Genomic DNA, 15,366 nt, shown 5'->3' with positions numbered 1-15,366 from the left:
GGGGAGAGATAGAAAGCAAGAGTGCGGGAGAAAGTGTGTGTGAGGGAGAGATAATGAGAGAGGGAATGTGAGAGTGTGTGTGATAGAGAATGAGAGAGAGAAAGAATGTGAGTGTGAGAAAGAGAGACCCGCGATGGGACCAGTTGGGGAGCGACAGAATGAGAAACAGTGGCTGTCTTCTCCCTCTCCACCACCCCCGCCCCCTTCCCCCCAAACTAGACAGGAGACAGCAACATGCAGCTGACTCATTTATTCTGCACGTGGAGCCCATCTGACCCAGACCAGGCATTCAGGATTACCCAGACTCCATAAACTTCATCTCACCTAAAGCTCTGCTGCCCCGTGTCCTAACTCGCACCGAGTCCCATCACCTCTGTGCTCGTTGACCTACAGTGGGTCCACAACCCCCCCCCCCCCCCCCCCCCCCCGAGATCTCTGCGCTCCTCTCATTCCAGCCTCCTGTCCATCCCCAATTCCCATTGCTCCACCATCGGTGGCCGTGCCTTCAGCAGCCTGGGCCCCAAGGCCTGGAACTCCCTCCCTAAACCTCTCCGCCTCTCTCCCCTCCCAAGGAGACGCTCCTTAAAACCGATCCTTTCGACAAAGCTGTTGGTCGCCTGTCCCAATATCTCCTTATGTGGCTCGGTGTGAAATGTTATCTGATTTATGCTCCTCTGAAGCGCCTCGGGATGTTTCACTACTTTAAAGGCGCTATATAAATGCAAGTTGTTGTTCTTAATGAAGAGAGAACTCGAGAGGTGTCAGCTGTGGCTCAGTGGGCAGCACTCTCGCGTCAGGTTATGGGTTCAAGTCCCACTCCAGGAACTTGAGCACACAGATCCAGGCTGACACTCCAATGCAGTACTGAGGGAGCGCCGCACTGTCGGAGGGGCAGTACTGAGGGAGCGCCGCACTGTCGGAGGGGCAGTACTGAGGGAGCGCCGCGCTGTCGGAGGGGCAGTACACTGAGGGAGTGCCGCACTGTCGGAGGGGCAGTACTGAGGGAGCGCCGCACAGTCAGAGGGGCGGTGCTGAGGGAGCGCCGCACTGTCGGAGGGGCAGTACTGAGGGAGTGCCGTACTGTCGGAGGGGCGGTGCTGAGGGAGCGCCGCACTGTCGGAGGGGCAGTACTGAGGGAGCGCCGCACTGTCGGAGGGGCAGTACTGAGGGAGCGCCGCACTGTCTTGCTGATGAGACGTTTAACTGAGGTCCCGTCTGCTTTCTCAGGTGAACGTAAAGGATCCATGGCACTATTTTGAAGAGGAGCAGGGGAGTTATCCCCGGTGTCCTGGGGCCAATATTTATCTCTCAATCAACATAACAAAAAATACAGATGATCTGGGTCATTATCACATTGCTGTGTGTGGGAGCTTGCTGTGAGTAAATTGGCTGCCGCATTTCCCACATTACAACAGTGACCGCACTCCAAAAGTACTTCATTGTCTGTAAAGTGCTTTGAGACGCCCCGGTGGTCGTGCAAGGCGCTAAATAAATGCAGGTCTTGTATTGTAATGTAATTGAGGGGCGGAAGGGGGGGGGGGGAAAAGAGGGGTGAAATGAGGGCACTGAAGAATTCTGCCCCCAGTCCTCTCCCACTGCCCGAGGTTGGATCCACAGCTGCCACACTTCATACAAGAGACCCTCCCGCCCACTGTACCCGCCCCCGAGGGGCTCGAGAAGAGGGGACTCACAAAGTCTTGTCTGATGTCGGTGAAATCCTTGCCGTATTTTTCCAGCGCCTCCTCAAACAGGATGGCCTCGGAGGAGGACCACTCCTCCATCTCGTCGCGGCACAACACGGGCCCGCCCTGTGGGACCAGGGTCGACATGGCCTTGGCGAGATCGTAGCAGTTCCGCTGTAACGTATCCATGGCGTGGAACTGGAAGACAAGCAGAGGCCAGGCGTTACGCGGCAGAGGGCCAGAGCGCGGCAGGGAGTCCCGCTGGGATCGGGAGACACACCAATCGGCCGCTCTATCTCTGCGGATTCAGAACGGAGGCATTACAAGAGCAAGCAGCGGCCTTCCCTTAATCTGATTTATCAATTATTAATCTTTGGTGATCCAAAACCCTGTGCCCCCGTGTCCTTACTTGCACCCAGTCCCGCTCACCATCACCCCCGTGTCCTAACTCGCACCCAGTCCCGCTCACCCATCACCCCCTGTCCTAACTCGCACCGAGTCCCGCTCACCCATCACCCCCTGTGCTCGCTGCCCCAGTGTCCTAACTCGCACCCAGTCCCGCTCACCCATCACCCCCTGTCCTAACTCGTACCCAGTCCCGCTCACCCATCACCCTGTGCTCGCTGCCCCGTGTCCTAACTCGCACCGAGTCCCGGTCACCCATCACCCACTGTGCTCACTGCCCCTTGTCTTAACTCGAACCGAGTCCCGCTCACCCATCACCCTCTGTCCTAACTCGCACCGAGTCCCGCTCACCCATCACCCCCTGTCCTAACTCGCACCGAGTCCCGCTCACCCATCACCCCCTGTCCTAACTCGCACCGAGTCCCGCTCACCCATCACCCCCTGTCCTAACTCGCACCGAGTCCCGCTCACCCATCACCCCCTGTCCTAACTCGCACCAAGTCCCGCTCACCCATCACCCCCTGTCCTAACTCGCACAGAGTCCCGCTCACCCATCACCCCCTGTCCTAACTTGCACCCAGTCCCGCTCACCCATCACCCCCTGTCCTAACTCGCACCGAGTCCCGCTCACCCATCACCCCCGTGTCCTAACTCGCACCGAGTCCCACTCACCCATCACCCCCTGTTCTCACTGCCCCGTGTCCTAACTCGCACCCAGTCCCGCTCACCCATCACCCCCTGTGCTCGCTGCCCCAGTGTCCTAACTCGCACCCAGTCCCGCTCACCCATCACCCCCTGTCCTAACTCGTACCCAGTCCCGCTCACCCATCACCCTGTGCTCACTGCCCCGTGTCCTAACTCGCACCGAGTCCCGCTCACCCATCCACCCCCTGTGCTCGCTGCCCCGTGTCCTAACTCGCACCGAGTCCCGCTCACCCATCACCCCCTGTGCTCGCCTCCAAGTGTCCTAACTCACACCAAGTCCCGCTCACCCATCACCCCCTGTGCTCGCTGATATACTTTGGCCCCCGGTTAAGCAACGCCACGATTTCAAAATTCTCATCCTCGTTTTCAAATCCCTCCATGGCCCTCACCCCTTCCCAACGCTGTAATCTCCTCCAACCCCATAATCTCTCTTCCCCTCCGTCCCCCGCCCCTCCCCCGAGATGTCTGCACTCCTCTAATTCTGCCCTCCTGAGCATCCCTGATTATAATCGGCCAACCATTGGTAGCCGTGCCTTCTGTTGCCTGGGCCCCAAGCTCTGGAACTCCCAGCCTAAACCTCTCTGCCTCTCTTTCCTCCTTCAAGACGCTCCTAAAAACTGACCTCTTTGACCAAGCTTTTGGTCACCTGCCCTAATTTCTCCTTATGCGGCTCGGTGTCAAATTTGTTTTTAATTTCATAACACTCCTGTGAAATGCCTTGGGGTGTTTCACCACGGCAAAGGCGCTATATACATACAGGTTGTTGTTGTTGAGGCACCGTTGCTTAACCAATGACGGTGCCCGAGAATGTGGGGGCCAATGACGGTGCCCGAGAATGTGGGGGCCAATGACGGTGCCCGAGAATGTGGGGGCCAATGACGGTGCCCGAGAATGTGGGGGCCAATGACGGTGCCCGAGAATGTGGGGGCCAATGACGGTGCCCGAGAATGTGGGGGCCAATGACGGTGCCCGAGAATGTGGGGGCCAATGACGGTGCCCGAGAATGTGGGGGCCAATGACGGTGCCCGAGAATGTGGGGGCCAATGACGGTGCCCGAGAATGTGGGGGCCAATGACGGTGCCCGAGAATGTGGGGGCCAATGACGGTGCCCGAGAATGTGGGGGCCAATGACGGTGCCCGAGAATGTGGGGGCCAATGACGGTGCCCGAGAATGTGGGGGCCAATGACGGTGCCCGAGAATGTGGGGGCCAATGACGGTGCCCGAGAATGTGGGGGCCAATGACGGTGCCCGAGAATGTGGGGGCCAATGACGGTGCCCGAGAATGTGGGGGCCAATGACGGTGCCCGAGAATGTGGGGGCCAATGACGGTGCCCGAGAATGTGGCGGTCAGTGACGGTGCCCGAGTGGCCCGAGACTCAGCAGCGGCCAATTGCAGCATTCAGCACGACCTCAAGCCCACAGCCACCACCGCGAACTCGACATAAACTGTCCGGGGGGGCCGAGCGCGGCCTCGCGGCCTCCCCCTCCCACCCCCCCCACGGTAATTACCAGCGTGATGTCCCTGGAGGCTGCCGCTGCACTCATGTGTAAGCTGGGCTGCCTGATGGAGCTGCTGCAGTCTAACGCTCGGGCAAACGTGCCCACCGCCCTGCCAAAGGGAACCAGAGACACCAAATAAACAGGCCGTTCAGAGAAGGCTCATCAGGTTGATTCCCGAGATGACGCGCTTGTCTTATGAGGAAAGGTTAAGCCTATACACATTGGACTTTAGAAGTGATCTTATTGAAACGTATAAGATTCTGAGAGGGCTCGACAGGGAGGATGCAGAGAGGATGTTTCCCTTCATGGCGGAATCTAGTACAAGGGGACATAGTTTCAGAATAAGGGGCCGCCCATTTAAAATTGAGATAAGGAGGAATTTCTTCTTGTGAATCTGTGGAATTCTCTGCCCCAGAGAGCTGTGGGGCTGGGCCATTGACTATATTTAAGGTGGAGATAGACAGATATTTGAGCGATAAGGGAGTGAAGGGTTATGGGGAGTGGGCAGTGAAGAGGAGCTGAGTCCATGATCAGATCAGCCATGGTCATATTAAATGGTGGAGCAGGCTCGAGGGGCCAAATGGCCGACTCCTGCTCCTATTTCTTATGTAAACACTCCGAACCAACCAAACACAATCACCATGTCCAGTCCACAGCATTAAAATTAATTTTAACTACATCCTACTTGCCATAGAGGGAGTGCAGCGAAGGTTCACCAGACTGATTCCTGGGATGGGGGGATTGTCCTATGAGGAGAGATTGAGCAGACTGGGCCGATATTCTCTGGAGTTTAGAAGAATGAGAGGTGATCTCATTGAAACACACACAATTCTTACCGGGCTTGACAGGGTAGATGCAGGGAGGGTGTTTCCCCCCCGGGCTGGGGAGTCTAGAACCAGGGGTCACAGTCTCAGGATAAGGGGTCGGCCATTTAGGACTGAGATGAGGAGGAATTTCTTCACTCAGAGGGGGGTGAATCTTTGGAATTCTCTGCCCCAGAGAGCTGTGGAGGCTCAGTCGTTGAGTATATTCAAGGCTGAGATCGATAGGTTTTTTGGATATTAGGGGAATCGAGGGATCGGGCGGGAAAGTGGAGTTGAGGTCGAAGATCAGCCGTGATCACATTGAATGGTGGAGCAGGCTCGAGGGGCCGAATGGCCGACTCCTGGCTCCTGATTTTTATGTTCTTATGTCAGGCAGCATCCGTGGAGAGCAACAGAGTTAGCGTTTCGGGTCTGTGACCCTTTGTCAGAACTGGAAAGTGCAGGGGCAGGGAAAGGGGGAGGAAAGAACAAAAGGGAAGGTCTGTGATAGGTCGGAGAGATTAGAGAGACAAAAGGGATGATGGGCAAAAAGTAGATGGTAACGGCACCAGTTAGGATTTATAACTTACCGAGCGACGACGAGGAATTGGTCGATTTGCCGGTCAGTCAGCGGATTGTCTGGGTCCCACACCTTGGTTTCCATTTTCAGCTGGTTCCTGGTATCAGACTCGCCTGCAACAACAAAAGGGAAAGGTAAGCGTAATGAAGCAGATTCCAATTGGACCCGTTCTTCTTTCCCCATCGCACGCACGCACTCACGCCTCCTCCACACATGCACGCGCATCCCCCCTCCATACACGCACACGAGTGCACACACCCCCCCCCCGTGCGCCCACCACCCCACCCGCGCGCGCACACCCCACCGCACGCACACACAATACAAGAACATGAGAAATAGGAGCATGAGTCCGCCACATGGCCCCTTGAACCTCCTCCGCCATTCAATAAGATCATGGCTGATCTGATCTTGGCCTCAACTCCACTTCCCCACTCGCTCCCCATAACCCTCGACTCCCCTATAGTTCAAGAATCTGTCTGTCTCCGCCTAGAATATATTCAAAGACACAGCCCTCCACCGCTCTCTGGGGCAGAGAATTCCAAAGATTCACGCCCCTCTGAGAGGAGAAATTCCTCCTTATCTTCGTTTTAAATGGGCGGCCCCTTATTCTGAAACTGTGCCCCCTAGTTCTAGATTCCCCCATGAGGGCAATATGATTCTGCAACACAAACAGCTCCTAATCTTCGAGAGGCCAGATGGCTGTTGCAGTAAAGGACATTCTTGTGCGATTGGGGAAACGCGTACGTGAACACGCCTGCATGCCCGCTCAAACGTTACCTTCTGCTAGTTTGTCTGGGATGTCAGCCTGATACTTGGGCCCGACTCTGATCTCGCCCTGATCGGCGATCAACGTCTTCTGTAAGGGGTCAAACACCAGCGAGTAGTAGAAACAGTCCTACAGGAGCACAGAAAGAACCGATGACTAAACAAACAGTGTTGAGCAGGTACACTTTGAAGAAACGGTCAGAATGACAGATCCTCACGTGCACACTGCAGCATCAAAGTCGCTGAGAGTCAGTGTGAGCAATGGGTGCGTGTTATTTCTGAACTGCAGGTATAAAGAAAGACTTGGGTTTATATAGCATCCTTTCACGACCATCGGACATCTCAAAGCACTTTACAGCCAATAAACTATGCCCACTTGAACTGCAAAATAACACCCAGTACAATTAAGACAATAGATTTTGGATCTTTCAAACTCGACTTGTGTGTGGCGTGTTTAGATTTGATTAACGTCAAGGTGCGAGCTGTGAGGGGGACGCTAAGAGGCTGCAGGGTGACTTGGACAGGTTAGGTGAGTGGGCAAATGCATGGCAGATGCAGTATAATGTGGATAAAAGTGAGGTTATCCACTTTGGGGGCAAAAACACAAAGGCAGAATATTATCTGAAGGGTGACAGATTAGGAAAAGGGGAGGTGCAACGAGACCTGGGTGTCATGGTACATCAGTCATTGAAAGTTGGCATGCAGGTACAGCAGGTGGTGAAGAAGGCAAATGGCATGTTGGCCTTCATAGCGAGAGGATTTGAGTATAGGAGCAGGGAGGTCTTACTACAATTGTACAGGGCCTTGGTGAGGCCACACCTGGAATATTGTGTTCAGTTTTGGTCTCCTAATTTGAGGAAGGATGTTCTTGCTATTGAGGGAGTGTAGCGAAGGTTCACCAGACTGATTCCCGGGATGGCAGGACTGACATATGAGGAGAGACTGGATCGACTGGGCCTGTATTCACTGGAGTTTAGAAGGATGAGAGGGGATCTCATAGAAACATATAAAATTCTGACGGGACTGGACAGGTTAGATGCAGGAAGAATTTTCCCGATGTTGGGGAAGTCCAGAACCAGAGGTCACAGTTTAAGGATAAGGGGTAAGCCATTTAGGACCGAGATGAGGAGAAACTTCTTCACTCAGAGAGTTGTTAACCTGTAGAGTGTTGTTGATGTCAGTTCATTGGATATATTCAGGAGGGAGTTAGATATGGCCCTTACAGCTAAAGGGATCAAGGGGTATGGAGAGAAAGCAGGAAAGGGGTACTGAGGGAATGATCAGCCATGATCATATTGAATGGCGGTGCAGGCTCGAAGGGCCAAATGGCCTGCTCCTGCACCTATTTTCTATGTTTCTATGAAGCTTCTTTGAGGTGATGAGTTAAAACTTAGGGAAGAAACTTATTGGTGTTCGGTGATTTTGCTGTTAGCACATTGAACCAACAGGCCCCCAGTGGCAATAATGATCACCCTGGTTTGGGTAAGCATGGTGGAGAATGAGATCAGACCACAACACTGCTCCAGTCAAAGGGGATAGAACAGCACGCGATCAGACCCAACGACGCCACCACACAGTTTCTTTAACTGAGTAAAACGTCCCGAGGCGCTTCACAGGACCATAAATCAGACAAAGATTTGACCCCGAGCTGCACAAGGAGATATAAGGATAGGTGGCCAACAGCTGGGTCAGAGAGATTGGTTTTAAGGAGCGTCTTGAAGGAGGAGAGAGAGGTGGAGAGGCGGAGAGTTTTAGGGAGGGAGTTCCAGAGCTTGGGGCCCAGGCAGCTGAAGGCACGGCCACCGATGGCGGAGCGATGGAAGTCGGATGCATGAGAGGCCAGAATTGGAGGAACGCCGAGATCGGGGAGGGGCTGGAGGAGGGGGTTGTTGGGGTATGTTTAAGACTGTAGCACAGAATGACCACTGCAGTCCCCACGCTGGTACTAAACACACGACAGCGTGACTGTGGACTGAAAATCACCTCTCGGTCCAAGTACTCGCTCAGCTTCTCCGTCTCGTTCAGTAACGCCACGTTACATTTCCCCCTGAAACACAAAAGCATGGCACAGTTACACGCCAGGCAACATTTATCTGCTTTCCCTCCCCTTCTCTTGCTGATTCCACGGGTACATTCCTGCACCTTGTCCAGACAGCTATTCTTCATAGAATGAGAGAAATTTACAGCACGGAAGGAGGCCATTTCGGCCCATCATGTCCCCACCGGCCGACCAAGAGGTACCAAGCCTAATCCCACTTTCCAGCTCTCGGTCCGTAGCCCTGTTGGTTACGGCACTTCAAGCGCATGTCCAGGTATTTTTTTTTTAAATGTTGAGGGTTTCTGCCTCTACCACCCTTTCAGGCAGTGAGTTCCAGACCCCCACCACCCTCTGGGTGAAGGAATTTCCCCTCAAATCCCCTCTAAACCTCCCACCAATCATTTAAATCCATGCCCCCTGGTTGTTGACCCCTCTGCTAAGGGAAATAGGTCCGTCCTATCCACTCTATCCAGGCCACTCATAATGTTATACACTCCAATAAGGTCTCCCCTTAGCCTCCTCTGTTCCAAAGAAAACAATCTCAGCCTATCTTTAATCCAATCTAAACATACGGCATTGCGTCAGCACGCTATTCAACTACGGTAGCATCACAAAGATAGTATTGGTCCATTGAAAATAATGCAGCGGCAGGCTAGAAAAGGGACTCTCGGGTTCTGGCAGAGATACGACGCGAGTACTTTGCATCAGTCTTCACCCTCGAAGATGAAGCTAATAGTAAAAATGTTACTAAGATGGACGAGGAAATCGTTGTAGAGAGAACGACGGACTGTAAACTCGATCGAGCAGCCGGCCCGAATTGTATGCAGCAGAGGGGCCTCGGCGAGACAGGGCAGACGGTGAGCGAGCCCCTTACCCGTGTAACTCGCTGGATTCAGGGACTGCTCCTGTATGTAGACTGGGAGGAGGCTGATGAAGTTCCAATCTTTACAAAAAGGGGATAAGGTAGGCAGTCTCCGGATCCAGGCACCTGCGTTATGCCAATCACACTCGGACCCTCATGCTTTAATCAGCCCTGGTCTCCCCCTTCCTCCCGCCCCCGCACTCCCCTGCCCCTGGGGAAGTGAGCACTACAGGCTCTGGTGCAGTAATTAAACAGCGGTGCCTCAACAACGTGTATTTATATAGCGCCTTTAACGTAGTGAAACGTCCGGAGGAGCTTCACAGGAGGGTTATGAGACAAAAAAAATTGACACTGAGCCGCAGAAGGAGAAATTAGTGCATGTGATCAAAATCTAGGTCAGAGAGGTCGGTTTTAATTAGGAGAGAGAGGCAGAGAGGTTTAGGGAGGGAGTTACAGAGCTTGGGACACAGGCAACAGAAGGCACGGTCACCGATGGTGGAGCGATTATAATCAGGGAAGCTCAAGAGGGCAGAATTAGAGGAGCGCAGACATCTCGGGAGGGGGGGGGGGGGGGTGTGGGGCTGGAGGAGGTTACAGAAATAGGGAGGGGCGAGGGCCATGGTGGGATTTGTAAACAAGGATGAGAATTTTGAAATTGAGGCGTTGCTTAACCGGGAGCCAATGTAGGTCAGCGAGCACAGGGGGTGATGGGTGAGTGGGACTGGGTGCGAGTTAGGACACGGGTCAGCGAGCACAGGGGGTGATGGGTGAGTGGGACTGGGTACGAGTTAGGACACGGGGCAGCACAGGGGGTGATGGGTGAGTGGGACTGGGTGCGAGTTAGGGCACGGGGTCAGCGAGCACAGGGGGTGATGGGTGAGCGGGACTGGGTGCGAGTTAGGACACGGGTCAGTGAGCACAGGGGGTGATGGGTGAGCGGGACTGGGTGCGAGTTAGGACACGGGGCAGCACAGGGGGTGATGGGTGAGTGGGACTGGGTGCAAGTTAGGGCACGGGGTCAGTGAGCACAGGGGGTGATGGGTGAGCGGGACTGGGTGCGAGTTAGGGCACGGGGTCAGTGAGCACAGGAGGTGATGGGTGAGCAGGACTCAGTGCGAGTTAGGACATGGGGCTGCCGAGTTTTGGATCACCTCTAGTTTACCGGGTGAGTTTAGGCCCATTAGCTTGATGTCGGACAGATGCTGGAGGGAATGATTAGGGATGCACTGTATGACCACTTAGACAAAGGAGGACATACCAGGGGCACCCAACACAGCTCCAGGAAAAGGTCATGTCTTACTCTGCTGATTGGACTGTATGACGAGTTCACCAGGTTAGTGGATGAGGGTAACCCGGTCAGACACAGGAACATAAGAACATAAGAATTATGAGCAGGAGTTGGCCATTTGGCCCCTCGAGTCTGCTCCGCCATTCAATAAGATCACGGCTAATCTTCGATCTCAACTCCATTTTCCTGCCCGATCCCCATATCCCTCGATTCCCTTAATATCCCAAAATCAATCGATCTCAGCCTTGAATATACTCAAAGGCTGAGCCTCCACATCCCTCTGGGGCAGAGAATTCCAAAGATTCACCCCCCTCTGAGTGAAGAAATTCCTCCTCATCTCAGTCCTAAATGGCCGACCCCTTATCCTGAGACTGTGAGCCCTGGTTCTAGACTCCCCAGCCCGGGGGAAACACCCTCCCTGCATCTACCCTGTCAAGCCCGGTAAGAATTTTGTATGTTTCTGGTATGGCATGGTCTAGTTGGACTCTGAGAAAGGTTAAGATCAAGTGTCACACAAGTGGCAACTCGACAAATATAATCTTGTGGGTCCAGTGGTGATCTGCTGCAGTGGATTGAGAATTGGCTGAGGGCCCGTGGCCAGAAAGTGGTTGCCGAACAATCTGGATCTGCTTGGGGGGGGGGGGGGGGGGGGGGAAACAGTTATCAGTGATGTCACGCAAGGATCGATGTTGCGACCGCTGCCGCTAATCACTATCTCATTCATGGTCTAAATACGAGGGTTGGTGGAGTGATCTGCAAGTTTGTGGTGGGGGAGGGGGGGGGGGTTCGGACTGTAGAGGATGCCCAACTGCTACAGGCAGATCGAGACGGGCCGAGGGACTGGATTGGTGTTTGGCAAATGACAGTGTTACGCATACGGACAGGTCAAATGCCCAAATACAACAACAACAACTTGCATTTATATAGCGCCTTTAATGTAGTGAAACGCCCCAAGGCGCTTCATAGGAGTGTTGTGCAATAAAAATTGGACACAAAGCCGCATGAGTAGAAATTAGCGCAGGTGACCAAAAGCTGGGTCAAAGAGGGAGGTTTTTAAGGAGCGTCTTGAAGGAGGAAAGAGAGGTAGAGAGTCGGAGAGGTTTAGGGAGGGAGTTCCAGAGCTTGGGGCCCAGGCAGCTGAAGGCACGGCCACCGATGGTTGAGCGATTATAATCAGGGATGCTCAAGAGGGCAGAATTAGAGGAGCGCAGACATCTGGGGGGGCGGCTGTGAGCACCCTGCAGGGAAATAAATTAAAGGCAGTGGTGAAAGAAAGAGATGGGGAGTTTCAGTGCTTCTCTCGCTAAAGGCCCATGACCAATACCACGAAGCTGAAGGGTCAGAGTTGTATTCACAGAACGACTCACCACAAAACAAAACATATCATTTTGTCCTTGTATAAGACCTTGGTTGGGCCTCAGTTACAATATGATGTCCAGCTTCGGTCTCCTCACATGGTGGTGGGCGGACGCGGGAGGGGGAGGTTGAGGCTTTAAAAAGGCCGCAAGATTACAGTTTCAAACACCTCAGTTACTCAGAGGCTGAAGGAGCCGGGTCTGTACAGTTTAGAGAAGCCCAGACCCCAGAGATCGCAGTCTACAAAATAACGAGGGGACTAGACGGTGTTTATGTAGATTAGTTGTTTCAACTGGATCGGTTAGGCAGGACCAGGCATCACGCTTACATTGTGCAAGTGCAGAACTAGGTTTGATGTCAGGTTGTGTCCACCCCCACCCCCTTCCCCCAGGACCAGAGAATAGTGGACCTCTGGAACAATCTGCCAGCTCAAAGGAATAGGAATTTAGGAACAGGAGGCCGTTCAGCCCCTCGAGCCTGTTACATTAGGAACAGGAGGAGGCCGTTCAGCCCCTCGAGCCTGTTACATTAGGAACAGGAGGAGGCCGTTCAGCCCCTCGAGCCTGTTACATTAGGAACAGGAGGAGGCCGTTCAGCCCCTCGAGCCTGTTACATTAGGAACATGAGGAGGCCATTCAGCCCCTCGAGCCTGTTACATTAGGAACAGGAGGAGGCCATTCAGCCCCTCGAGCCTGTTACATTAGGAACAGGAGGAGTCCCGTTCAGCCCCTCGAGCCTGTTACATTAGGAACAGGAGGAGGCCATTCAGCCCCTCGAGCCTGTTACATTAGGAACAGGAGGAGGCTGTTCAGCCCCTCGAGCCTGTTACATTAGGAACAGGAGGAGGCTGTTCAGCCCCTCGAGCCTGTTACATTAGGAACAGGAGGAGGCCATTCAGCCCCTCGAGCCTGTTACATTAGGAACAGGAGGAGGCCATTCAGCCCCTCGAGCCTGTTACATTAGGAACAGGAGGAGTCCCGTTCAGCCCCTCGAGCCTGTTACATTAGGAACAGGAGGAGTCCCGTTCAGCCCCTCGAGCCTGTTACATTAGGAACAGGAGGAGGCCATTCAGCCCCTCGAGCCTGTTACATTAGGAACAGGAGGAGGCCATTCAGCCCCTCGAGCCTGTTCCACCATTCAATGAGATCACGGCTGATCTGCGATCTAACTCCATATGCCCGTTTTTGGCCCATATCCCATAATAACTCTGGTTAACAAAAATCTACCAATCTGCGATTTAAAATTAACAAGTGACCCAGCAACAATTGAAGTCTGCAGGAGAGTTCCAAACTGCTACCACCCTTTTTGTGTAGAAGTGTTTCCCAACTTCCACTCCTGAAAGGTCTGGCTCGAATTTTTGTGGCTTGAACCTCCTTGGTTACCTGATGTGTGTGGCAGGGAGCGACTCAAACTGGCGAGAGAGGAAGAGCTCTCTGTGTTTGAGCTGGTGCCGCTCCTGATCCACCAGCTGCGGCTGCTTCGAGTCCTCTTCAAACTCTCCTACAGAAAAAAAGACCAGAATTACAGAGAGTGCACCACACAGAAACAGGCCATTCAGCAGCTGCAACTTGCGTTTATATAGCCTTTAACGTAGTGACAGGTCCCAAGGTGCTTCACAGGAGTATTGTGACACAAAATACTGGACACTGAACCGCACAATGAGGAATTAGCGCAGGTGACCAAAAGCTGGGTCAAAGAGGGAGGTTTTAAGGAGCGTCTTAAAGGAGGAAAGAGAGGTAGAGGGGAATTTAAGGAGGGAGCTCCAGAGCTTGGGGCTGAGGCAACAGAAGGCACAGCCACTAATGGTTGAGCGATGATAATCAGGGACGCTCAGGAGGGCAGAATTAGAGGAGCGCAGACATCTCGGGGGGTTGTGGGGCTGGAGGAGATTAGAGATAGGGAGGGGCAAGGGCCATGGAGGAATTTGTACACAAGGATGAGAATTTTGAAATCAAGGTGTTGCTTAACCGGGAGCCAATGTAGATGGGTGAGTGGGACTGGGTGCGAGTTAGCTCACGGGGGCAGTGAGCACAGGGGGTGATGGGTGAGTGGGACTGGGTGCGAGTTAGCTCACGGGGGCAGTGAGCACAGGGGGTGATGGGTGAGCGGGACTGGGTGTGAGTTAGGACACGGGGGCAGTGAGCACAGTGGGTGATGGGTGAGTGGGACTGGGTGCGAGTTAGCTCATGGGGCAGCGAGCACAGGGGGTGATGGGTGAGTGGGACTCGGTGCGAGTTAGCTCACGGGGGCAGTGAGCACAGGGGGTGATGGGTGAGCGGGACTCGGTGCAAGTTAGGACATGGGGCAGCGAGCACAGGGGGTGATGGGTGAGCGGGACTAAGTGCAAGTTAGGACACGGGGCAGTGAGCACAGGGGGTGATGGGTGAGTGGGACTCGGTGCGAGTTAGGACATGGGGCAGCGAGCACAGGGGGTGATGGGTGAGCGGGACTCGGTGCGAGTTAGGACATGGGGCAGCGAGCACAGGGGGTGATGGGTGTGCGGGACTCGGTGCGAGTTAGGACATGGGGCAGCGAGCACAGGGGGTGATGGGTGAGTGAGACTCGGTGCGAGTTAGGACACGGGGCAGCGAGCACAGGGGGTGATGGGTGAGTGAGACTCGGTGTGAGTTAGGACACGGGGCAGCGAGCACAGGGGGTGATGGGTGAGTGAGACTCGGTGCGAGTTAGGACACGGGGCAACCGCGTTTTGGATCATTCGGCCCAACTGCTCCGTGCGAGTGTTCATGCTCAGCACCAGCCTCCTCCCACCCCTCTTCATCTCACTCTATCATAATAAGAACATAAGAAATAGGAGCAAGAGTCGGCCATACGGCCCCTCGAGCCTGCTCCGCCATTTAATAAGATCATGGCTGATCTGATCATGGACTCAGCTCCACTTCCCCGCCCACTCCCCATAACCCTTCACTCCCTCATCACTCAAAAATCTGTCTATCTCCACCTTAAATATATTCAATGTCCCAACCTCCACAGCTCTCTGGGGCAGAGAATTCCACAGCTTTACCAACCTCTGAGAATAAATTTCTCCTCATCTCAGTTTTGAATGGGCAGCCCCTTATTCTGAGACTATGTCCCCTATTTTTAGTTTCCTCTATGAGTGGATATATTCTCTCTGCATCCACCTTATCGAACCCCCTCATTATCTTATACATTTTGATAAGATCACCTCGCATTCTTCTGAACACCAATGTGTATAGGTCCAACCTACTCAACCTATCTTCGTAAGTCAACTCTCTCATCTCCGGAATCAACCGAGTGAACCTTCTCTGAACAGCCTCCAATGCAAGTATATCCTTCCTTAAAGTATATTCCTCTCTCCCCCGTGTGTTTATCCAGCCTCCCCTTAAATACATCGATACTATT

General features: G+C 53.8%; 1 protein-coding gene across 1 annotated transcript in view; it reads right to left on the bottom strand.

Moving 5' to 3' along the window:
• LOC139239317 (metastasis-associated protein MTA2-like) overlaps positions 1–15,366 on the bottom strand; it is a 63,945-nt gene that overhangs the window by 3,768 nt on the left and 44,811 nt on the right. Inside the window, exons 4-9 of the mRNA XM_070867988.1 lie at positions 13,368–13,485; positions 8,425–8,488; positions 6,454–6,571; positions 5,687–5,789; positions 4,303–4,402; positions 1,658–1,880 (exon numbers count right to left, since the gene is read on the bottom strand). Coding sequence (XP_070724089.1) covers positions 1,658–1,880; positions 4,303–4,402; positions 5,687–5,789; positions 6,454–6,571; positions 8,425–8,488; positions 13,368–13,485 — 726 coding nt within the window. The remainder of the gene's footprint in view (positions 1–1,657; positions 1,881–4,302; positions 4,403–5,686; positions 5,790–6,453; positions 6,572–8,424; positions 8,489–13,367; positions 13,486–15,366) is intronic.

This window comes from Pristiophorus japonicus, chromosome 27 (assembly GCF_044704955.1).
Source record: "Pristiophorus japonicus isolate sPriJap1 chromosome 27, sPriJap1.hap1, whole genome shotgun sequence".
NCBI classification, from domain to species: domain Eukaryota; kingdom Metazoa; phylum Chordata; class Chondrichthyes; family Pristiophoridae; genus Pristiophorus; species Pristiophorus japonicus.
This window is presented reverse-complemented; position numbering and strand designations above follow the sequence as displayed.